Source organism: Martes martes (assembly GCF_963455335.1).
Source record: "Martes martes genome assembly, chromosome: 15".
NCBI classification, from domain to species: domain Eukaryota; kingdom Metazoa; phylum Chordata; class Mammalia; order Carnivora; family Mustelidae; genus Martes; species Martes martes.
In genome coordinates this window covers 57162371-57187901 of record NC_137903.1, presented here as the reverse complement: position 1 = coordinate 57187901, position 25531 = coordinate 57162371, and the positions used below count along the sequence as shown (strand labels likewise).

At 57.8% G+C, this 25531-nt stretch overlaps 1 protein-coding gene across 6 annotated transcripts in view; it reads right to left on the bottom strand.

Annotated features, from left to right (window-relative positions):
- Window positions 1–24431, bottom strand: part of COQ8A (coenzyme Q8A) — a 37304-nt gene extending 12873 nt beyond the window's left edge. Inside the window, exons 1-4 of one of the 6 annotated variants that reach the window (XM_080824331.1) lie at window positions 24345–24431; window positions 6569–6754; window positions 5710–6117; window positions 5376–5442 (exon numbers count right to left, since the gene is read on the bottom strand). In XM_080824331.1, coding sequence (XP_080680457.1) covers window positions 5376–5442; window positions 5710–6117; window positions 6569–6745 — 652 coding nt within the window. In that variant the 5' untranslated portion in view covers window positions 6746–6754; window positions 24345–24431. Of the gene's footprint in view, window positions 1–5375; window positions 5443–5709; window positions 6118–6568; window positions 6755–8780; window positions 8912–16201; window positions 16298–23179; window positions 23267–23565; window positions 23756–24344 lie in introns of those variants that run through there. The other 5 variants (XM_080824327.1, XM_080824332.1, XM_080824329.1 and 2 more) reach the window with 5 other exon arrangements.
- Between the last annotated feature and the right edge of the window lie 1100 nt (window positions 24432–25531).

The following is a 25531-nucleotide window of genomic DNA, read 5'->3' as shown; positions in this document are numbered from 1 at the left end:
CCTCACCAAAGCCAAATCAAGACCCCTGACTTCCCCGGGCCCACGGGCTCAGCCGACAACCCTGGCCTCTGTGTCAAGCCAGCCGTTGGCAGGTGGCAGTGCCAAGGCGCCGGAGGACCCCCGTAAAAGCGGTCCGACACGCACGCAGGGCTCGTCGTCCTGCCCACGGGCCCCCTGCGGAGGTCTCTGCGCACCAGGCCAGCCGCCCACAGTGGGCTTCCAGAACCTGAGAACAGGCGAGGCGGTGGAGTTCACCTTCGAGAGGTCTGCTCAAGGCCTGGAACCAAGCCAGGTCACCGGCCCTGGTGGGCTCTTCTGTCCTAGGAGAGCGCAGACCCAAGGGAGCCAGGTGCTACACCCACAGAGGGCGAGGCCACCAGGCCAAGCAGCACGAGCAGCCACCCCAGCCCCAAAAGTGACCCTCCCGCCAGAGCGGCAGTCACACGGGGGCCTCGTGTCCACAGAAGCAGGCCCCCAGCTTGCTGGGAAGGCAGCCTGCTCTCCTCCCCAGCCCTGCACGGCTCCCAGAACCAAGCCCCGAACCAAGCTACGGTGGGTGGGGGCCAGCCTCCCGTGATCGGGACACCGTGCAGGGCGGGCAGCAGTCGGCAGAGCAGAGAAGGAGGGATCAGGGTGGGTAGGGGGCGGCTGACTCAGCCACACAGCCAGGATCCACAGCATCACCCCCCTTCCCTCTTGGCGGGGGGCCGGGGGAGGCAGGAGGCAAACGAACTCCGGCCACACACTGGGGAGAAAATCCCTCCCTGCTGGGCGTCATCAGCGTCTCCAGGTCTTGAAAGTGGCCTGGACAGGGAAGCTGTCTCCTGTTCAGAGGAGGAGACGTGATCGTGATCTCCCCAATGGCCACAGATGTACAGGTGTACAGATGAAGCGGGAAACCAGATGGACGGGCCCGACCCACGAGCTACCCCACCGTGTGGGAGGGTCTCCCAAGGGTGCAGCAGGGGTTTTCCCGTGCTGCCCCACTGACCACTGTCCTGAGCCACAGGTAGCCGCAGCAGATCATCGGGGGTGACAGCTGCAGGCCTCCCCCCACCATTCTGCTCCCTTGGATAACCACACCCTGGGCTCCACTCCCGCCAGGCCAACGGCTCCAGCTCGGTGCAAGCAACGGATCCCGTGCGTGTTAACCTTTTTCCCCATAATATAAATATTCTGGCTCTGCGGTGTCGTGTATTATAGTCGTAAGGTTCTCCGTCCGGCAGTGTTCTCGGGGCCTGAGCGCACTCAGTGGGCAGCAGCTGCTTGCTCCAAAACCAGGGAGCACGACTACTGGGAGGGCAGAGCCCACACAACCACCTTGTTCTGCCCAGTAAGGACACGAGGGCCGAAAAGCCGGCCCCTGAAAGCCCACGACCCGCCCTGCTCCGTGGGAGACGAGGTGTGATCTCCTCCTCCCCGAAGACAGGACTGGTCTGAACCAAAACAGCCGGTGCGGGGAGGCGAGGTGAGGGTGCACTCGGGGAAGGGGCAGAGGGGATGCCAGGACTGGCTGAGGGTCATCTCTATGTGTACGAGAGGATTCCTATTCTGGACGTCTGATCCCAGGACCTGGGACTCCCTTCTACCCGATCCATCCATCAGGGCATTGGGCTGGGCCGACCGCGCACAGCGCGTGCCTGTGCCGGTTTTGAGAACGAGTGCGTGAGGACAGGTCTCAGAACAGTACCTCTGGGCCCACCTCGCGCTGCCCAGGGACGGGGGTCTGAGGCAGAGGCAACATGTCTTAACCTTTGTAAATTCTGGGCTTTTCTCGTTGGCTTCTAGAAAGACCATAAGCCACAGCTTCTCTGCAGTGCCCAGAGCCAGGGTCCCACCCTGCTGTGGCAAGGAGGAGTGTCGTAGGGCCTAAAGGAGAAAAGCAGGTTCCGTTCACGGGCTGGGAGAGCCCCACAGACCTACCTCACTGCGCTGGCAGGGGGCAACTCCAACAGAGCCCTGTGACACATCGGATCCTGGGTTGTCTCCCCCCAGTCGCTGTGCCCTCCAGCGACCGCGCATGCCGGGCCTTTGCGGGACTTCCCAAGTGCGTTGTTCTCCATATTCTTTTGGGGTTTTATGGTTTATAAACTTTTTTGTATTGAGAAAAATAGCCAGAGCATCTTTGACAAAAAGGTCTACACCAGGAGAAGACCCTGGACCATAGCTTGGTGACCCCTCTTAGAGTGGGGGGGGGGGGGGTCCTGAACCCTCCTTTCTCTTGGGGTCCCCTCTTCTATTTTGGGCCAGATCTTCTGTTCCAAACACTTGACTCCCACCCCATCTCCTCTTCTATTTCCCCTCCCAAAAAAGCCCCCTCTCCCCCACAACACACACACATTTAAGTCCTAAAGAAGCTAAGAACACTCCAACCTCTGTGCCCAGTCTCCCGTGTCAGGACCATTGCCTGCTGGGATTCGTACTAACACACCCACACTGGGCTGCGTCAAACCTACTTAAATCTTTAATCTTAGGGGAGAGAGAAGCAGAAGCAAGAGAGGGTGGGGAGGGGCCCCCATGTAGAAGGTAGGGCTGGGGGACCAGACAGAAGATGAACGCCACGTCACTCAGGAATTTCCATGCAGGTGCAAGAAACTTCTGTCAAAGTGGCCACAAGACTGTTTAACAGGAGAAGGACAAAGGCAGCTCCATGCTAAGCACTAGAAACCACAGCTTTGTGTGCAATCCTGAATTTAGGGGGCGGGGGCCGGGGGGCGTGCAGCAAGGAGAGCATGTAGCTCCCTGCTCTTTCCCGACCCCCTCCTTTCAGAGCTGCAGGACACTGAGCCCTGTGGGCTTGAGCGACTCCTCCTCCGGGCAGTGTTTCCTGGGCGGCTGACTCTGCTGGGCTGGGTACTTCCTTTCCCACTTGCTAGTGTTTCTAACACACACGCTGACCCTCTTCCCTTCTCTCTTTACCCTGAGACTGTAGATGAACACGTTAAAAACTTGTTGGTTCTCGGAATCCCTATTTTATAGAAGGGAAAACCTAGGTAGGGCCCAAGGTCATAAGGAAGCAAGGCCGGAATTATAACCTGATACTGTGACGACCTAAAGCCCAGTTTTGACCCCATCTTTCATATCACTCCTTAACAAGACCTAATATCCACAGTTCGGCCTGCTCACATCTCAGCCACGACACCCCCTGAGGTGAAGTGCACCGAGGACGCCCACCCCATCCACGTCCACCAGCTGGATACCTACCACTGACCTTCTCAAGGTCAAGCCTGCCTCCCAGGGGATCTACAGTGATCCCTTTCCTTCATGTCCCTCCTGCAAAAAATCCCTACACCTGTTGGTCCACATCACACCCCCACAAGGGGAAGAAAGGTCAGAAGTGTTTTCTAGAAGAACAAAGAGGAGTGTTACCTCACTGTTTAGACAACAACCCACCAGTAAACCACAAACTTCTCAATACAGTGAACCACAGGTATAAAGCAGGATGTTTGTAGCTCTGGAGAAAAAAACGTTTTTTTGCAACACAAACAGTTCTAAAATCTATGATAATTAATTCTGATCTTCTATTCAGTTTTACTCTGTTTTTTAAATGCCAGTCCTGACCCACTAAACTGATTTCACACTGGCTGAAGGGTCGTAACACACAGCGCGACCACCTCGGGGTGCAGCTAAAAGCCCAGAACCCCCCTCCAGAGCCAGAACGCCACCTTCTCCCCAGACCTGGATGCTCCCTACCATCACCCTCCCCCTCGAAGCCCGACAGGAGGGGCCAAGTGCTGGGCGAACCCGCAGCGTGCGCACGCTGAGGACGGCTGCAGGCCCCAGGCAGCTGCGAGTGTGGGCTCCAGAGGCTTCTGCCGGCACAGGACACCTGCTCACTCTGACCCCATCCCACGCAGGGTCTGGCCCGCGGGGAGCCCTGCCCCGGGGCTTACTGAGGCTGCCTGTCTGCTGCACACACATTCCCCCACGACCCCTCCCACTGCGCTCGTCTACCTTGACCCCAACCCCGAGGGCCTGGCTTCTGCCCCCCTCACGGGGAATTCATGGCATTCCGTCAAACTCAATTTGCCACCACGACCTCCTTCTGACCACTTTTCCCAAAGAGACCCTCTACTAGCCTCACTCACAAAGAGGCCCCATGAGAGGATCACTCCACTCCAAACCCGTCGGTCAAGCGAAGCCTATGGGCTGAGCCCCGTCTACAGCGGTGGGAAGAGGGCGGGACAGAAAGGCCACAGAGCGAGAAGGCACAGCTCCGGCCTCAGACTTGCTTGGGAGAAAAGCTGGCCTCCTCGCAACACTCCGGTAACCAATGCTGCCCACCCAGAAGCCCCTGTGGGAAGCAGGGAAGTGCCCAGGCTCCTGTGGGGTAAGGATCCCTGGAGGCCGCCAGGTTCTCAAACTCGTCCCAGGAGTGGCATGCCAGGCAGTCACAATGCTGCGTGAGGAACTGGTTGAATGCAAGTCCACACGAGGAAATAAAAAGCCACAGCTCTGTCCTAAAGCGCAGATGGTACTTTAGGCTGGACTCTGGAGCAGCTAAGCAGCAGCAGATGCCAAATTTTTAAGACAGCAGCAATGGAATAAAAGCTTCAAGAAAGTTCCATCCAATGAGTGGGCTCTGCATATCGGGAAGACCAGCAGCCGTCACTCAGTGTCAGAGCCCACACGCGGGTCCAGCTCCGAGGGCCAGGCTCCCGGGGGCACAGAGCCAACCCCGAATGAGGAGGAGGATGGCATCTCGGGGAGAAGCGGCTGCAGGGCACAGCGTACGTGACGGCCGGTATACGGACAGGACACTTAGAAGTCCACCCAAGCAAAGCGCCAGACAAGCAGGTCATGGTACAGACACACACAGCGACCTGCATCTTGCTCGGGAGTGGAAAGGACAGTGTGAGGTCAAGGCAGCAGGTACGAGGGCTTCACTCCAAAATCATCTTGCGACTCAGCACAGGTGTACTGGACACAACATGACTCAAAGCTCCAAAGAAAAGGAGAGAGCTCCCAACCGCACAGACTTCCCGACAGAACTCAAGGCCACAGCCCCTGGTTAGCCCACCACTGACACCTGCCAGCTTGTGGGGTTCTAGCCAATGAACCCTGCGAAGCCCGCTGGGGCAAAAACCACTCTGGGAGCTCCACGGCCCCGCAAGGAAGGTCGACTCACTGCCCAGCCCTGACCCGGCAGCGGGTCTGCTGTGGCAGACACGGTCCCCAAGTGACAGAGGCAGAGTGGGATACAGTCACTGGACCATCCCCCGGGGAGAAGGGTCAGGAGCAGCTCAGTCAGGTGCCAATGGCCTCCCCGGGACCCCTCGGGTCCCCACCCTCTCCCGCCTCCATGCAGGCCCCGTGGTGGCCGAGCGGATGGCCCAGGGCAGGCGAGGCGGCATGGGTGCACACAGCCACCTTACCTCCGAAGTTGGCCAGCCGCCCAATCCGTGTAACCGGCACCTTCCGCTCCCGAGAGTGCTCGCTGAGCTAGAGGGGGCAAGGAAAGAGACCTCACGGAATTGGCGGACGGGACGGGATGAGCCGGCAGCGGTTCGCGCAGCCCCCCACTGCTCCACTCCTCCCCCAAAGGTGGCCGCTCCACCTGGCGGCATACTCCACCAAGAGGAGGCCTCTGTGTCCCCGAAAACTCCAGACCACGGCATCAGAGAACGTCCCCAAAGGAAGGACTGACACCAGCGCCACCGGAAGCAGCAGCCCCCCCAGTCCCACTCCACCTGGCCCTCTGGGACGCACCATCTGCTTGTGGGGCTTGCTCTCGGGGCGAGCCTTGGCCTGCCGGGCCTTCTCAATGTCCTCCGTGGTGAGGCCCCCCACGGGGGGCTGGTCCTGGTGGAAGAACCTTCGTGGAAGTCCTGCGGCAGCAAGTGCGTGTCTGGGGTCTCCAAAGAGCCTCCCAGTGACCGTGCCCAGAGGGGAGGCAGCCTGGCCTGGGAGCCCAGCTTCCCTAAAGGGTCCACTGGCCACGTAGGCTGGAGCTGGGCCCTCACTGCCAGTGTGATCCCACGGTGGGGGCGGTGACCGGTGGTGAGGAGAGGAGGCTGCAGAGAAATCTGTGGGGGCCCCCGCAGTCTGAGGCCCAGCGAACTCTGCTTCTGGGTCGTCGAAGCTCTCGGCATAGGGCTCCTGGCGCTGATCCTGACCCTGTGGGGAGTGAAGCCAGCATGAGAGAAGCACCTGGGCCCACCCCACCCCCTACGTGAGACGGCCCATGTTCCACCAGGTAAGCCGCCCTCAGCCAGATCGGTAGGGGAGCTCCTGCTCCTTCCCAGCCCGAAGCCAGGAGACCCCGGTTCCGCCCTGCTCCTGACAAGCGCCGCTCCCTGGGGAAGCCAGACAGCCACTGAGCACCTGCTGGGTGCCTCGCCAGGCCCAGGGGAGGAATGCCACACTCAGGCAGCAAGTTCTTCATCTGTAAAGTGAACTGGGGTCCGGGCCACCAGTTCCCGGGGGGCTGTTCCAGCTCCGTGATGCACCCGGAAGGACAGCAGGTCTCCTGAGCCAACCCCCCTGCTGTGTCCTGGTTCACCATCCTGGCCCCTCCAAGAGCTCCAGGCCAGCCCCTCCTGCCACCCACTTCCGCCAGCCTCCTTACCTGCACCTGCCCCAAAACCAAGCCGATCTGCTCCACAGCCGTGGACTGCAGGGCCCTGGCTGCCACAAGGAGCTCCCCGCCGAGGCCCAGGTGTTGCAGGTGGGTCTCCACAGCCGCCTGGGTCAGCTTGGCAAGGCCTTTGACCAGCATGATGGTGTCCCCCAGCATGGCAGCCATCCTGGAGGGCTGCAAGAGAGCGGGCCAGTCGGGGGGCGCCCCACACTCAGAGCAACTCCACCCCGAGGTCTGGGCAGAGGTATCAGCAGGTCTGGTCCTGCCACTGGACCCCTCTGGTGCAGGCTGACTGACAGAGAGGACAGTGGGGGACGGGGGCAGGGCTCTGGGTCGTAGGAGACACCAAGGTACGGAGAGGTGAAGTGAGTTGCCCAACGTCTCCCAGCGACCAAGTGGTAGAAGCGGGACATGAAGTCAGGCGCCTGATTTAGCCCAGTGCTCTTTCCCCTGGAACCAAACTAGGTTGGGAAGGGAGCGCCCACCCTGAAGCACCTCCCTCGAGGGCCCAGGGCGCCCCGACCCCAACCCCTCTGGGCTGCCCGTCCCGACCCAGCTGCCCCTGCTCTGCCCGGTGGGCCTCTGACAGACACCCACAGGTCCAGGGACATGCAGAGCCCCCTCCCCACCCTCAGGCTCCACAAATGGTCCGGCCGTGGGGTCTGCAAACTGCAGTCCAGCGCCCTCCATCCAGGAAATCCAAAGCGGCATGAAAACCAAGAGCAGCAGGACACCGGACGGCAGGAAAGTGCTGGAGCGCACTGCGGGCGGGGCCCTCTCCTGATCATTGATTCCCCCGCGCGCGCACCCATACTTCTCCCTCTACTCTGTCGCAGTGTAAAATGTGTTCCTTCATGCTGGCCAGGGCCAAAGAGCCAGAAAGCCACCGTACCCAGGGCTGCCTCCCAGGGGAGCACGTGCGGTCGTCCCCCAAGTATTTCCGACAGCCTACACGGAGCTGCGTGCGGGGGGCGGGGGGATAAGGTCCCAGTGACATGCTGGGGCTGAAGAAAACCCACAGAAAGGAAAGGAGCAGCAGGGGACCCCAGAGAAGCAGCCGGGGAGCACTCTGGCCGGGGCAGGGAGGAGCTGGGACCTGCTACAAGGAGGGGTGAGGCTGGGGGGGAGCCCAGGAAGGGCCAGTTACACCCTGGACAAGGGGCCTGGACCAGCAGGAAGGAGGCCGAGGGCACAGAGACGCTACAGACTCTGAATTCTCCTCCCATGAGGGAAGGGAAGCACCGACTCTGAGGACCTCGAGCATAGCTCCAGCGGCCTCCGAACACAGATGGCTGCCTCCAGCCCACCTGTCACAGCAGAGCAGCCGGCGTCGGCCCAGGGGTCCTGCAGGGACCCTGGGCTTGGGAAGGGTGCAGCTACTCATATTTACAAGGAGAACGAAGGCACGGGGGCCTGGAGAACAGAGACAACCCACGGTCACCTGCCTTTGCCACTACCATCAGGACAGCAGCCACCAGGCCCCGGGCTGGAGTGCTCTCCACTCGCCATCATTTGATCCTTTAGAAACAACTTAGTGACACAGGTATCACTGCTCCTCCTCCACGAAGGAGAAAACCAAAGCCAGAGTGGTTAACGATCCTGAATGGTGCCCGGAATGGTGGTCCTGGGGTCTGACCCCAGCCCGGCTCTGCCCTGTGCCCACCACACCAGGCTGCCTTCCTAAACACTTGGCCCACTGGCCCTGGGCATCCCCTCAGGGACGCGCCCTGGTAAGGCACAAATGAACTGCCTACACCCTCATCAAAGCCAAGGAGGTTTCTGGAAGGTGACCATACCCTTGAAAAAGATGAAGGGGAGAGGCTAGCTGGGCCCATCACCTGCTGCCATCACACCCAGGGCTCTGATCTGGGATCCCACACTTTATGGCGATAAACAAAGCTGAGCCCCACAGACCAAAGTCTAGACCTGGGGAGAGAGCCCATAATGAGGGCTCACACAGGGCTCTGTCCGTGCTCAAACTGCCAGCCCCCGGCCCCACCCCCAGCACACAGGCACGCAGGTCAGCCCACAGACCCCAGCAAGAGAGGAGGTTCCTGAAGGAGAGGATGGAGACATACAAGGGTGGATGGAGACTAAGCCTCAGCCATGCCTGTTCAGAAAGATCCCTGCTGGTGGCCCAGGGCACCCACTGTACCCCACTGTCCCCAAGTGCCCCAAATTAGACCTTTCCCTTGCTCACCTCTCAGTCCCAACCAGCCAACAAGGGCAGGAGCCTCCCACCCACGAACCACAGTCTCCGATAATTCCAAAACCTCAGCTTGTCTGCTAATGGATCCCACGTCTTCCGTCTTCCGTAGACCCTCTGAAGACCTATTTAATTCAGACTTTGTTTCCAGGCTGAAAATTAATTCTCCCTGAATTTCTCATGCAAGTTATAAGCATGAACAGAAGTGTCACTACAGCAGAGCTGAGAAGTGACGTGGGGCTGGTCTGCCCCGCCGGCAGTGACCTCACCAGCCCCCTGCACAGATCCACTGGCGATCCAACTGGAAGGCCAGCTTCTGGCCTTGAACGCTGCAGACACAGGCCTGGGACCCACTAGAGGCCCGTCTTCACTCCCCCGGCTCCTGAGTGCGGTGGCAATGAGCACAGCCCCAGATGGGCTGGGGTTACACCCACTTCACAAGGATGCTTTAGAAAAGTTCCTGAGGAAAAAAAAATGCTAAATAGACCAAAGTTTTTTTTAATTCCTGCATTTGGGAGAAATGAGTAACAATTCTCCTGACTTGTTTAGTTCCTGTATACTACTTTCAAGGGGACAAATGAGTAAGTCACCTAAAAACGGTACACACTGAAAACTGGCTGTGGGGCGCCCGGGTGACTCAGTTAAGCATCCAACTCTTGGTTTCAGCTCAGGTCATGATCTCAAGGTTCTGGGATCGAGTCCCGTGTTGGGCTCCATGCTCAGCAGGGAGTCTGCTCGGAAGTCTCTCTCCCCCCCCTACTCTCACCTCACCCACACCCCTTGGCTCAAATAAATAAGTCTTAAAAAAAAAAAAAAACAACTCTTTAGTTACGCCTTCTACTGTGTGAACGACTGCACCCTCATCCCCTGCAAAGCCGTAATGGGCCCGAGTCTGACCCCGGACGCAGGCATCAGGGCGGGGAGGAGGGCGACTCCAGCTGGCCCTCTGCTAAGTGCCAGTGGGAATAACATCGCAGAGATCCCACCGTCTTGCTCGCTGTGCGGCAAAACCTGCTGTCCTCAAATCAACAGATGCTACGAATCAACACTTGGTCATTTGGGAGCCAATTCACATGTGGATGGCCAGGCCTGCCCTCACTTTGACAAATATTTATCCCTGGGCTGCTCCAGTCAGTACAAAGTCAGCCCTTCAACCTAATCAACACCAAATACTTTTCTTTTTTTTTTTTTTTTTGAGAAAGGAACAGCAGGAAGAGGAACAACTGCCAGAAGGTACTACCTTTCCAGAACTTTCCTCACCTTCCAGTTTTCAAAAAGTGGGTCTCTGGGATCTGAGGTACCAGAGTCTCAGTGGGACTCAGAATTCAGTTACCCTGAAGTTTGCTGCAACCCCCTGCAGGAATGCATGAGAACCAGGCACTCAGCTACAGCAGGCGCCATTTCATCATGATCTTAAGTAAATAAAAAGCAAAAGCCCCAGGGCACCTGGGTGGCTCAGTTGGTTAAGCATCTGCCTTAGGCTCCGGTGGTAATCCCAGAGTCCTGGGATGGAGCCCTGTGTTGGGCTCCATGCTGGGCACGGAGCCTGCTTGGGATTCAATCTCCCTCTGCCCCTCCCGCCCCCATCCTACACCCCTGTTCGTTCTCGCTCTCTAATAAATAAACTGTTTAAAAAGCAAAACCTTGTCTGCACCAGGATGCAGCTACAAGTATTAGAGCCCTCCACCTACCCACTTCACCTCACCCAGAAGTAACAGAGCAACTAAGCACGCGGCTCTCTGCCTGCTTGGTAGGTGGACCCCAGAAGTCCCCGGTGTCACCACTCTTCCCCAAGAAAGGGACAGCCAAAAGTGCTGGGTGAGCAAACAGATGTGGGGGGATAGCACTCCCATTTGGGGGTGCCTACTAGGGACTAGCACCAAAACAAAAAGGCATTCAGCGATCCATCCCACATTCCAGAAAGCTCCCCTTGGTGCTCTGGGCTAGTCCCTGCAGGCCCTGGTGACCCAGCCCTTGGCCCCAGGGCGCACACAGCTGTGATGCCATGTGGACACTTCTATAATGGAACAGACACCAGGGAGAGAGCCAGAGGCCAACGGAGGCTGACACAGGAGGGTCAGAGGCAGAGGCGGCCGCAGACCCCCACAAGAGTCCTAGGAAAAGGGACATGGGGTCCCAGTACTGCCAAGGCTGTGGTCACCAAGTGCGTCACTGGCTAGTTCCTCCCTCTCCAGAGGAGAGAGCTCTGGGTGGCTCCCCTTTTTGGTCCTAACATGCTAAACTGCCATAAAGGATGGAAATAAAGAGCTTATCTGGAGAAAGAACAGAAATCAACACAGCTCACCACCCCCGGGACAGAGGCTGGAAAACACAGTCCCCAAGTTCCGAGAATGTGCCAATGACCCCTCACTCTCCGACCTTCCTGGGGCTCTCAGGAAACGAGCTCACTCCTGGTAGAGGACAGACTCACCATGGGTCACTCGCCTCTCCTCTTGAGGGGACAGCGAGCTAGAGACCTGGTGGGAATGTACCAAGCCAGGGTTGGCTCACCTTTGTGGCTCTAAAACATGGCGTGGCCAAGCAGCTCCGACTGACCAAAGCCAGGGTAGTTCTATTTCCGAAACGCACACCCCAAGGGGCCCCAAAGCCTCAGGGTGGCTGGGAGAAGGACCCCAAAGGAAAGCTCTTTGTCTTGGGGAGTGCGTGAAGCTTCATCCAGCCGTCTGCCCCACACACGTCACCCCCCCAACACCCCCATGTCCCATCGGCATCAAATGGCCCTCACCACCCCCACACCCCTCTCCCGGACTCCTCATCCTGAGGAATGTGACCACCACCCACTCCTCACCTCCGCTGACTCCCTGGCCGCTCCTAGCAGGACGACTGCCCCAGCCCCAAGCTGGCCCTCCTGACCCTCGTCCCCGGCCCCTGCTCCCAAACCACTTCCAAGCTCTCCGAGGTTCCTAAGGGGCTGAAAGGACTCTTGTGACCTGGCCACCCCAAACCCCAGTTCATCTCCCTGTTCTCTGCACTCACTGTGTCCCAGTCAGGCCAGCCCAGCCCTCCTGCCGGCCTCAGCCCAGGAGCCAGGAGCACACTTTCCTCCCCATCCCTGCTCCTGGCCCAAATATCATCTCTTCTGGGACACCCTCCCCCAACACGTCCCACCCTAAAAACCCACACACGCACCCCCTTCCCCCCACCCCAGCCTGTCCTTCCCCCAGCACAGCAGTGCCCGCTGTAAATCTGTCTGAGTCATTGTCTCCTCCCCTGAGGGGCTGTTGGCCAGAACCACACCTGTCTTTCCCTCTCCGTCTCCCGCTCCGGAGCTCCCGACTCAACGCAGAGCAGGCAGGTCATAAATACTCAGAAACAGAATGAACTCAACAGGTCTCTCGAAGGCTCAAACAAGCTGCCATGCGTGGGACGGGCTCACACCTGCTGGCTGTTTTATCTAGATCCAGAATCAGAGGCCCCTGGGGGGTGTGGCCGGAGGCAGGGCAGCAGAGTGTCCCCCCCCCCCCCGCCCCCGGCCTGTGAAAGCCCAGACTGCTGGGCCCACCCCCAACTCTGGGTCTGTGGGTCTGGGGTGGGCCTGGAACCCTGCCGAACTCACGCATTCCCAGGTGCTCTTGCTGCCCGGGCTAGAACCCCACTTTGAGATCCCCTGTGCTGGAGGACGAGGGGGAAAGGGAGCAGAGGCGGCCCACGCGGAGGCCTGGCGGCAAAGATCCTTCCCAAGTTTCTCCCTGCTGCCCTTCCCCCAAAGCCTGGCTCTGTGGAAACCCTCCACCTGCCGTTTCTTTTCCTGTTATTGCCTCAAGAAGCTGGAAAAGAAATGAATGAGTTTAAAGACAAGGAGTCTCAGGGCCACCACAGGCCTTCCGGACTGTCACCTCCTACCGGGCTGCGGAAGGTCCTTTTCCAGAGGCCCCAGGGCGGGGGCACCCGTGACCTTCTTCTGCCCCCTCCCAGTCAAGAATAAACTTTACTTTGGTCTGGAATGTTCTCAGTTTCCAGCCTGCATGGGCCCTGAAAAGTTCCTTTACGTGCTTAAAACTTTTCTTCTTTTCTTCTACTCTGAGTAAAAGGAAAGAAACACCAGGTGACTGTTTCCCCAGGGGGCTCAGAAGAAGCTGTGCGTCAGGAAGAGACCACCTCAGGACCCGAAGCCATAAAATTCTGCGGCTGTGCCCTTCCCCTGGGCCATCCAAATCCCGTCCCGGGGCCAGCACGGGACTCTCGCGGGGGCTCTAGGCCTCGGGCCAGTGAGGGGGGTGAGGGCCACGCAGGGTCTCACGGCGGCTTCAGAAATAGCCTCACACGCTGGCAACTGAACACACAAGGACAGACCAGGAAGACACAGAGACAAACAGCCCCTGTCGTCCGTCACCTGCAGCGGGGTCTGGAGAGCCGCCTTCCTGCTGGGGGACAAGCTATTAGGGCCCTGCAGTCCCCACAGCTTCCAGTCACCCCCAAAAGTCCCCAAACCTGCACGTCGCCCAGGAAGTCCGCTTTCCCCGCAGAAAGGAGCCAGCCTCGGGGCAGCTTCCAGGCTGAGGACTTCCCGTTCCCTTGGAAGCTGCTTCTAGACCCGAGGTCTCTTTCCTGGAGCTGGTGAGAAGCGCAAACGCGTGTGCTAGCACACACAAGGGCTTGCTGGGCAGCAGGCACTCAGACTGTCACCGGGTCCCCAGATGTCCCCATGCTGCAGTGCGCTGACCACAGCTGCTGTCCCTGAGACTCCACCGTCCACCAGGCTGTAAGCTAAGTGTTCCCTCAATCATTCTTACAAGCTCAGTGCTGTTACCATGTCCATTTGAGATGAAGGCACTAAGGCACAGAGAGGTTCCGTAACTTGGCTAAAGTCACACAGCTTGTAAGAACTGGAGCCAGGAAGGACTTGAGTCTGTCGGCTTTAACAGGTAAGAGGAAAACCCAAGCTGAAGAGAGCTGGGTACCCCAGACGGTACCCGCCTCCCAGGAGATTAGCACGCTCTCAGGCTTCCCAGGGCGCTGCCTCCAGGTGGGCACTGGGCTGGGGTGGGTGGCTCATCGAAGCAGCAGGAGAAGCTCCCCCCTTTAAGGACACCCAGGGCTCTGGTGCACAGGGAGCGGGTTGGGGGGTGGAGGGGTCCTGAGCGGCGCCGCCTCTTCCTGGTGAACAAACGGAACTGACTGCAATGGGGCCTTTTAAAAGCCCACCCGTCAAGCACGGGGTCCTGACAGCAATTTCATTTTCTGACTAAAACTCCCCAAAGTTTTCTGCTTAAAACCTGAAAACAGTGCTTGTCCCACAGAGATGCTCCAGAGCCAGGCGCCCCAGGTTCAAATCCTGCCTCTGCTGCTGAACTAAAGTCACCCAAGTGTCTCTTTGTGCCAGTTTCCCCACAGGAGCGGGTCAGGTAACCCACACAGCAGCACACAGGGCCCCGAGGGGCTGGCACACGGAAGGGCCTCATCACTGTGAGCAGAGACGCTCTGGAAGGAGGTCAGGCTCAGGAGACCCGACAATCCCACTTATTTATATCCCAGTGCTCGGGCCGGGGACAGAGTCACGTCGGACTCTGTCGGACTCAGGGAGGGCAGTCCAGCCTCTGCGGGGGCGGGGGGGGGGGGCCTGTGTGGTGCCTGGGGCATGCTTAGAGGCCAGAAATAAACACCCGCTGGTGATCCTTACCACGGTCAACGCCTCTCCCAGAGAAAACAGGAAGCTTTCACGGTATTTTATGGGAGGAACAGTACTGGGGGCGGAGGGGGAGGCCTCTGATCCCCACGACCTCTCTGTTTGCACACCACCACACACTCCACCACCTAATAACCGTCCCCAAATCCACTTCGTCACGCTAAGCCCCTGCTCAGATGGCTCGAGCTGTCTAAAGGATCAACAGGAGACGCCCAAGCTCCTGGGCCTGAGGTTGGAGGCACCACCGGGCCTCCCACCCAGCCTCTGCTCACCCCTGTGCCCGAGCACCACTCTGAGCACCGCTCTGAGACCCGAGCCCCGGCAAGCAAGCCTGCCCCTGGACCCCAAGCCGCGCCCCACCCCCTTTGAGGCCGGGAGAGCCCTATGTGCATGAGGTCAGCCTTGGGGCCTGGGAACCAGCTCTGCCCTGACCAGCTGGCCAATGCGGGCCTGCTCGTGGGCCACCCGGGAACCTGTTTTTCACCTGGAAATCACAGCAGCACCCAATCTAAGCAGGAGAGGCAAAGTACGCCGAAATGTACAGACACACCACACTTACTCGAGGGCGTGAGCTGACCCTTAGCTCTCGGGGAGTCTTCCCCTCACTGTCCTCATCTTCCAGGCTGGCCAGGTCCTGCCCTGCTCTGCACATCCCCTCTCTGGCACACATATGCCTCTTCTCTCCAGCCCAACTCCAAGTCCCTGGTGGGAGGCTCCTATCTCTGACCCCGACTCCTTCCCCACCCACTGATCGTGACCACACGAACGACCAGTGTCACTGCACTGTCACGCAGGAAGGTGGACAGGACCCTGGGTGGGGACCTGGAGCTGTGGCCAAGGAGTTTCCTCTAAAGTGAAATCAGGTATTGAAAGGGGTCTGTTGAAATGCACAGGCTGGGACACAACCTCACTCTGAGCCCTGCAACCAGTGATAGTGTCAGCTTCCGTGGCAGAGGGGGCTTTGCACATGGGATTCAGGTAAAGATCCTTAAGATAGGGGATTACCAACATGGGCCCAACTGATCACGGGGTCCTCATGTCCGTGCGAGGGGTGACAAAAGCAGCGGCTGGGGAGGTGTCAGACAGGTGGGAGGCCGGCCACCCCCTGGAGGCTGGAAAGGCCAGGGTCACTTCTGCCCTGGAGCCTCCAGAAAGGACAGGCCACGCTGACATCCCAGCTCGGGCTTCTGACCTCCAGAACCGTCAAATAACAAACATGCAGTGTTTTAAGTTGCTGGGTTTGAGGTAATCTGTCAGAGCAGCCACAGGAAACGAATACGGAGTCTATTTTTTTAAAGGAAAAAGAGGGGCAGGCTGTATTCTAGAATAATTTCCAGATCACTCTTCGGTCACCCCACAAACTGCCCTGGGTGCCAAGCATGCGCCAAGTGCTGTGCCTGGGACTGGACTACCCCGGATCCAGCTCAGAACACACTCCTGTTCCCAACAGCAGAGTCCCACTGGCTCTCGGGACCAAGGGGCCCCACGCCTTCTGAGGCTCGGTTCAACATCCGAACCACTCCTGAGGGTCCGCTGCCCACCAGGCACCGTGCACAGCCTAGGGGCGCCACAGAGCCCATGGAGCAGGCCCCACTCCCAAAATGCTTTTCACCAGCTTCACCCTCTTCATCTTCCAAAACACTTCCACTTCACATAGACTGTTCCAGAGAAATCACTTGAGTCACGAGCGGCAAACACGGTCCCCTCTGTGTGCTCATCACTTCACTCGACTCCCTGCCCTCCCACAACAGGTGCCGTCCCTACGCACAGCGGGGAGCGAGCTCAGCGAGGAGCAGACATCTCCGCAGCTCCCAAAGGCGTCAGGCGCTGGGCCTTCCTCCCTGGCTTGACCGCAGGCTCCAGCCCTTTCCTTGCTGCCCAGGAGGCGGAGAGGAAAGCAGCTAAGAAACCCGCCCCCACAGCAGTAAATCAACATTTTAAATCAACAGTCTCCTGGAGACACAGAAACTCTGGAGCTGGCAGGGCTCTCAAAGGGCAACTGGCCTTTCACAACCGTCCCTTCTGGAAAGCTCCCGAGGTACCTGCACTAAGAGCATCAGCTTCCCAAAACCAGCAGGCCCAGCCCCTCGGGGCCGGCTTGGTCCTTGTCTCAGACACAAAGGGCAGAGAGAGGCATAAGCCCCACACTGAAGGCCCCCTCACAGTGTGCATGACCCAGAAGGTGACACTGGGCACACGGTCCTCAGATCGCCACGCGGACACCCAGTACCAGCCTTTACTAGCTGCCCCTCCACATACCACACCAAGCCCAGACAGGGACGCTGCCTTGATGTGTGCATACAAAGCCCAGGGACCCCGCCCAGACAAGAAACCACCCTTGACAGACAACTGTGCTCAGGGACAGAAATGGGAAGAGGATCACCAGGGTCAGGTCACCCCCAATGCCCCAGTGCTTCTGTCAGAATGGCCTCCCCCAATGCACACACACATGCATGCACACACACACACACACACACAGGGGTTTTCCTACTTCCATGTGCCTTCTACCCACCCCCAGAATACCACTTCCTCTGCCCAATGACAGAACAGTAGACTCTACAGAATGACAGGCCCCCACCCTCATCTTCCTCTAAACTCCTCCATCTCTTGATGGCCTGGGGTCACCTCCAGCTGGCCTGTGTGACTGTGCAGCAGTCCCGTCTCCCTTGCTGCGCGGTGAGCTCCTAGAGAGGGGACCTCTCTTACCCAGTTCTCCATTCCCCAAGGGGGCCACCCCTGAAGCTGAACACCTGTCTGCACCCACGGTACTTGCTAACTGACGGAGCCCCGACACCTAGAACCCAGGGGTCCCATCCCCAACCACCTTGAGACCACCCCACCACCACCACGCACAGCGGTATTCCTGTGCTCACAGGGTGGGGGCAGAGAACAGAAACCTGGGTGCTGGCACTGCGTCCATGGCCCCCAGGGCACCCATGCAGGACGAAGCACCTCTAGTGCTTGCTGTCCTGCCCTACTCCTTCCTTACGAGAAATCGAGAAGGAAAAAGAGGAGCAAGACGGCCGGCCTGGCCCACCAGCGCAGAGGTCCACACTGGTCCCACCCATATGTGGGGACCGGCCCCACGCTTTATCACATGTTGGCAGTGAGCATGCGTGGGAGCAAGAGTCACAGACTTCTCCCCGACCTCAGGGACAGGACATGTTTGTTCCGGCTCCCATCAAATAGTAACCACCTGTGGGGCACAGGGCAATCCATTCCAGTCCCCACCCTCCTGCTGGCCAGGGCCAGTGCCACAGAGCAAACACACCAGGCAGGAGGAAGGAATTCCAGGCCTGACCCCAGGCTCCGGACCTCACCCGAAGAGCTGCATGTGTGTGAACAGTCCCCACGACCTTGCATCCAGCCCCACTGACGGCAGGATGTCCCCACCGGGCCTCTAGTGCCCAGATGGGGGCAGTGTGGGGACGGAGGACAGACGTTGACCACCCCCCACTCCCAGGGACACCCGCCACGTGTGACCTCGGGCACACCCGTTCTCCTTCTCCGGCCTGTGCTTCCTCGTTTCCTTCTGTTCAGAAACCCACAGCGGTCTCCAGCTCCCAGAAACTAGGACCCATGCATCCCTGGAGCACAGGAAGCTGTTCATCCCTGGCCAGGGCTGTTCTGCACACGCAGAGCTCACAAGGTCTGGGAAGAATGATGCCCTAGAACCAAGCGCCGCCCCATCCAGGGACCTAGTGGGGAGACAGACCCTGGGGGCTAGGGGGTGTCCAGCCTGGGTCTCTTCTATCTCCAGGAAACCCACCACCCTGCCCCTCCACCACACTCGTTCACACACATGCACATGCTCATGCACACACGCATGCACCTTCACTCACACCACTCGCCACACTCACGTACTCACACTCACACACATCCACATGGGCACACACTCGTGCACTCATGTTCACACCACACTCACATAACCAAGACCACACTCATGCACCTGTACTCACACACATAGACACCCACCAGAGTACACACTTATGCACTCACGCTCTCACACATTCATGCTTACATACTCACCTGCTCTCACATGCACACACCCATGCACTCCTGTGTACTCACACACCACCTCACACTCCCACAACTCATGTACTTGCACTCACCTCTGCAAACATGGACATTCGTGCACTCGCAAAGTGGCACACTCACACACTCAAGGACTCACACACATACTTGCACTCACATGCACTCACACGCACACTCACTTGCGCACCAGGAACCACCAGTTCCTCAGCAGTGGGCAGAAGCAGGGCCTGGTGGGCAGGAGGGCACGACAGCATGCCCGCCCCGCTTTTTCTTCCAGCGCCCCAGCCCGCGGGGCTCCCTGCACTCACCCTGCAGCTGCCTCCTTGCTCCCCCCAGAGGCAACGTGCTGTGCGCACCCCCCTCTAGCTCACCTCTCAGAGCCCTCAGAACCAGCCTACTCCTTCCAGCCCAGCTCCTCTGCCCTCCTCCACTAGGACACTCCCCACCCAGCTTGCTTTTGCCTTCACTCTCTCCCTCCAGGAAAACATTCCCTCTCACGTCCACAAACCCTCTCTCTCCGCCTTCCTGTGCCAAATATAAAAATCCCCCTGCTGACTGCTCTTCCCTGTTCCCGGAGTTGCCCTAGGTCCGTGCATCCCTGCTGTCAGCCGGGGCAGGCCGTCTCAACCACCAAGGCAGTTCTAGAACGAACCCAGTTACACACACACCACAGCACCCCTCAAAGTCCCACAGGCACCAATGAACGGGCATAGGGAACGTGTCTGAACAGAACTGTTCTACACCTCGCCTGTAGTAAGGATTATGTGACCATTTAGATTTACTTATTTATGAGAGAGAGAAAGTGCGTGTGTAGAAACAGGGGCCGGGGGTGCAGAGGGAGAGAGAGGAACTCACGCAGACTGCACACTGAGCACAGAGCCTGATGCAGGGCTCGATCCCTCGATCCCAGGACTCCAAGATCAAGACCAGAGCCAGCTGCCCAACCAACGGGCCACCCAGGTGCCCCGACATCAAACATGTCTCTCAAACTGCACAACTACCTAGCAGGAAGGGTGAATCCACCACACACAAATTAAATCTTAACATAAAGGGGGAGGGGTGGAGTCCCAGAGGTACGTCAACCCCTTCGTGTCTAGAACATCACCGTCTGTCTTCCCCCAAACCAGCCCCTCCTCCCGCACCCCATTTTCTGCAGGGACACCGCCATCCACCCCAAACAGCTCCTCCCCACAACTAGAAACCTCAGCCATCAGTGCCCAACCAGCCACTTAATCTGGACCTCCACCTGCACAGATTTCTATTCTCTCGAATCCACGCCTCGCATTCCACATCCCCACCTGCCCCCCCGCTCGCTCTGCCATCCCCCACGTGCGACACAGGCCACACTCATTTCTCACAACCCGCCTCACTGGTCTCCTTGCCCGTTCTGCACACCAGCCCACCTTGGCACCCTCCCCACAGCAACACCCACTGGCCGCCAGACCTTTGCCCCCACTGGCCTCAGCCTCTAAGCACTTCTCTCCGGGGTGCGGGGCAGGGGGGTGGGGAGCACCCATCTTTCAGGCCCCAGCAAGCACTCTCCCAGCCTCTCTCCAGCAGAACCAGCTTGTGACCCACCCTGGGTCCCCACAGCAGAGGGCCAGTACCCCCTGTGGGTCCTGCAGAGTAACAGCCACTGGACTGTGCACGTATCAGGGCAGGGGGCTCACACTCACTCTCTGTCTCTGTCTCTCTCCAGGGCCCCTCTGGGCTGCCGCTGGACTCATGAGCTGCAGGTGCTCAGCAACCCTTCTGGCCTGAACGGAATTCAGCTGAAAACTGCCACAAGTACAGAGCCAAGCCCTCTTGGCCCCCGACCCCAGTGCTGAGAGAAATGTGTGGAAGCACTGCTCTGCCTCACCTGAACTCACCCAAACCGTAAGAGCAGGGCACACAGTGGTCCCTGGACCGCTAATAGCCCCCAGGAGTGAGTGCCTAGAAACTTCCACTGCAATTTAGCAATGCCGAGCCATGTTTACCGCGCTTTGCAAACACACTGGTCTGCAACAAACTGGAACAAAATAAAACCTGGTCCTTTGCCATAAGGAGTCTGGGAAGCACTGACCCCTACCCCCGCCAAACTCCTGCCTCTTCCTGCTGAAATCCTGCTCATCCTCAAAGCCCCCTCAACACTCCTCCTCCAAGAAGCCTTCAGTTTCCACTCGGAGCTCCTAGTCCAAACCACACTGAGGGCCCTGAGGTGGGATCTGCACCTTACTATAAGGTCCCCCAGCTCCGGAACCCCGGAGCCATTCACTTCGATACTCCCAATGCCGTGCCTGACGAGGTCAACCCATCGAGAGGTGTTCAATGAGGAGTAAAAACCAGATCCCCCTACAATTCCAGAGCGGGCTCTTCCTCAGGGGCAGGGTGTGGAAGGGCACTGACCCTCAGGGCACACAGGGATTTTTCCAGGTTTGGACCAAGTGTAGTCCTTGTGCCCCAACCCAGGTAGGATATGAGGACATTAAAAAAAAAAAAAAACAAAAAAACAAAAACCCCACAAGTCTAGGGCTCTCAGGACAAGAGCACAGTCACTATCCTGCAATACCCTGAAATGTAAATCTGAGCGAAAAGCACTTGGCTCTCTCATGAATCTTTTCTACATGCACCCACTGAAAATAAGTCACTTCCAAGTATGAAGAATAAAAAGACATTTTCAGGGTCATTTCCAACTTAAAACACTCTGTGGGCCCCTGACCTCAAAGCAAGAGGTCAAGGGCTCAGGAACCTGGAACCACACAAGGAACAATATGCTTGCGGACAGACCAGCGGGTACCCATCCGGCTTTGTAAAAAGTGTGGGCAGAAGCCCCCCTCTCATGTCCTGTGCCCAGGGTACTGGTCCTGCCTCAGGGTCCCCGGACTTCACCCATCCCAGAGGAGCCACTCTTGAAGATGTGGGCCCTTGAACTCCCCACGCCACTCTCTCCCTTCCACTGGCTCCAAGTCCCTGGCTGTTACTCGGCAGGAATGTACGAACTATTTCCAGATGCCACTGTCAGATCAAGACAGCGCTCTATCTAAATATTCCTGTCTAATTTTGCACACAGCTCTTGTTTCAAATGACAAAGATAATGACTCAAGTGTCCGTAGCTCTTGGCGGAAAATTATCCTGCCAAGTTTGGACTTCTCTAAACTTCTTTTTGAGAAAGGAGAAGTGACCTCTCTGTCCGGATCCTTTTCCACTGGCAACAAAGGGAACGCAAAAGACTGCCTACCTAACCAAGGAATGTAACGGGAAAACCCAGGTACACACCCACAGGATGAGTGAACAAGACAGGGAAATTCATGGGAGGGAGAGGCTTAAGATAGCCTTCCCTGCTCTATGCCATAATCACTGTTTTTCAGCTATTCTGCATTCCCCATCGATTTGGTACTTAGAACTTTGGGAAGTAAACTCCAGGTTATATTTAGGGCAACATCTAGACTCAGACGTAAAGCATCTTTCTCTGCATCTTTGATACCGATGCTTCCATTGACCACAGAGGCCCTTTACAAATGATACAGGTGTCCGTGCTGCACGCTCTCATGGAGGGGCATACAGCACGTGTAAACATCCCCACACGTCAGCTTGAAATGCAGCCACTTACTCTGCACACCCAGGGCCGGCCCCTTCCCACATCACAAGATACAGGAAGGTGACTAAGGCAACACCTTGTGGATAACGGAGTTGGCCTTTCTGCCAGCGTTCAGAAGCTTGAACTTGTTTGGTCACTGTTTAAAAACTGTCCCATGGTTACTTCGCATGCCTATCCCCCACCCTCTTGCAAAGTCTCCAAAGACAGAAACCACCAGCCTTCTCCTTTTGCACTCTGGACCCAGCCAATCACTGCCCTGCATCCAGCAGGCAAAGTGGATGCCCATGAGTTTCTACCTCCTATCGCTCTCCTGTCCCTCCAAGGGCAGAGGTGGGGTCCCCTTGGAAGCCCATCTATACGGCTTCTATCCCTGGTTTAGGGCAGGGGGCACAGCACTACCCTTTGCCAAACCTCTCAACTACTCATAGGCAGGTCCCAGCATGCCTCTCTGGCAACACCAAAAGACTCTTAAGAGTCTTAGCTCAATGATTCTCAACCAAGGGCGACTTTGACATTTAGGAGACATTCGGCAACGTCTGGAGAAATTTTTGGTTGTCACACTAGTGTGTATGTTGGGGTGGGGAGCTGCTTCCAGGCTCTAGTGGACAAAGCTCAGGTCACCCTCCCACAGCAAAGAACTGTCCAGCCCCAATGTTGAGTCTGAAGACTGGAAAGCCCTGTCTCAGGTGACACCCAGGGATGTGTTCAGACCACCTAGGTCACTTTTCCTCTGAGGTGCAAAAGGTCAGGCCAAACATTGTAATAACCCTCGCCCGCATTATTTGCATGGCTGAACAAAATACCCAGAGCCATCGCCAGAGTCTTAAGGATTCTGCTCCTGTGAACAAAGAGCACCCCCTTGTCTCTTCTCAGAAGGGCCCTCCTGGAAGGATGACCTGTCCATCCACAACAGGACAGTGGGCAGGCTGGTATCACGCATACTCTCGGCTCCTTTGGTAACCACTTAAGCTTGGCAGGCACGGCCCTTGGGTCTTGTGTCACGCACACCCAATGCCCCAGGAAGCAGGACATGTGTTCCAATGGGCTGTGCCCGGCCAGTCGAGAGCCTCTCGCCCTTCAGGAGGCTGGCACCTCTCAGCCACGTGGAGAGCCCCAGCACCCAGGCCTGACCTGGCAGCATTCCTGTCCCCGAGGCAGACGGGCACACTGCGTGTGGCAGGGGGCTAGGGATAGGCAGCAGCTCAGGCAATTTAGCCCAAAGGCCTAGGAAAAGAAAACGGAGAAAAGGACCAAGAAGGGCCCCCTTTCTCAAGTACACCCCGAACCCCCGTGAAACCCGACAGCGGGGCCGGACCACGGGAGCGAAGACCCTGAGACAGCCGGGCCAGGGAGGCGACCGGGCGGGGGCTCCGAGGAGGCAGGCGCGGCGGGCGGACGGGCGGAAAGGCCACGGGAAGCCGCCGCGGTGGAGCGGGACGCGGGAAGGGCGCGCGCGAGTGGAAAGCGAGGCCCGCTATGCCCCCGGAGCGCGCGGCGGCCAAGCGCCGCAGCCTTACCCCGCGGCAGAAAGCGGAGCTCCGCGGTCACCTTCGCGCCGCCTGCGCGCGCACGCCAGCCGCAGCGCCGGCGCCGCACGCGCCCCGGATCTGTTTACCGACTCGCCCGCGCCGGGGCTCCAGGCGTCTGCGGCCCCGCCCCACGGGCGCTCCCATTGGCTGCACCGCCTGGGCCGGCCACACGCTGCGCGGCGCGGGGCAGCGTGCTCGGCCCGTGCGTTCGCGCTGTGGCCAATGGGGACCGAGGGCGGAGCGAGGGGAGCCAATGGGAGGCCGTCCAGCGCTCGCGGGCGGGGAGGAGCCTCTCCCGCCTTACCCTCCGCGCTGCCCTTCGCCCTAGTTGGGAAACCGCGACTGCGGGCCGCGCGGAGGGGGGTTCCCGGGGCCGGGGCCGGGGCCGGGGCCGGGGCCGGGGCCGGGGCCGGGGCGGCGGGGCGTAGGCCCTGGGACCGATCCTCCGCCAGCTCTCCGCTCCGGACGGAACTCACGGCGCCTCTCCCGCCTCCCGCCCTGCTCTCTAGATATTAGTATGCCCTGCAGTGGGTGTGTGCATACCCCCCCCCCCAATAACCCAAGACCTCAGTGCCTGGGGCGTTCGGGTGAGAAGCACGGCGCTCCAATAGTGCTCCGGCGATCTCCAGAATTCTTCCTCATGACACAAAGAGAGACGGCGCATAGATTTTTTCCACCAGCATGCAAACCCAGTGAGCTACCTCTCACCGTTCACCCCATCCCCGGCTCTCTGCTTCCGTTTCCAGCAAGGTTCATGGAAGCATTACCTGTATTCATTTTCTCTACTTCCTTCTCTCCGATTCTGCTGAACCCATCCGATCAGCCCTCCCCCCGCCGGCCCCCAGAACGGTGCACCTGGGACCTCCATGCTGCCAGAACCAAGCAGTCAGTCCTCAGGGCTCATCTAAAAGGTTCCTGGCAGGTGACACAGTGGGCCACGCCCTTCTGTTTTCTCGGTGGTTGCCCTGGGGTGTAACTAACATCCTGGTCCAAGTTAATACGAGCTTGATTTCAATAATACACAGTAACTTCGTTCCTCTATAGCTCCATTCTCAAACCCTCCCATGTTGGTATTGTCCTACAATTACAGCTTTAAACATTACCCACCCCCACAGATGATTTATTAGTGCTTTATGCAATTAAATCAGGCGAAGAAATAAGAGTTACAAACGAAAAATGCACTTGTGCTGCCTATTATATTTACCTATATAGTTTCCTTTAGCGGGGTTCCTTGTTTCTTCATGCAGATTTGATATACTGTCCCTTCATTTCAGCCTAAAGGATTCCATTTGTTTATTTATTTATTTATTTATTTTTTATAGGGCAGATGTGCCCCAGTCATGAATGCCCTTGGTGCTTGCTTATCCGGCAAAGTCTTTTTTTTTTTTTTAAGATTTTTATTTATTTATTTGACAGAGAGATCACACGTTGGCAGAGAGGCAGAGAGGCAGGCAGTGAGAGAGGGGGAAGCAGGCTCCCTGCTGAGCAGAGAGCCCAATGTGGAGCTGGATCCCAGAATTCTGAGACCAGGACCTGAGGGGAAGGCAGAGGCTTAACCTAATGAGCCACCCAGGCGCCCCCATCTAGCGAAGTCGATCTGTCCTTCATTTTTGAAGGATAGTTTTGCTGGATATAAAATGTATAGTTGAAAGGGTTTCTTTCCTCCAGTGCTTTAAACAGATCGTGCCATAGCCTTCTGGCCTCCATGGTTTCTGATGAGAAATCAGATGTTAATCTTATTGAGGATCTTTCTACCCCATGAGTGGCTGCTTCTTTGCTGTTCTCAAGGTTCTTTGTTTTTGTCTTCTGACATGTGTCTAGGTGTTTATCCTATCTCTGAGCTTATTCTATTTGGAGTTTGATATACATCTTGGACATACAGATTAATGTTTTTCGTTAAAATTGGGAAGTTTTCTGACATTTTTTCAAATATTCTTTTTTTAAGATTTATTTA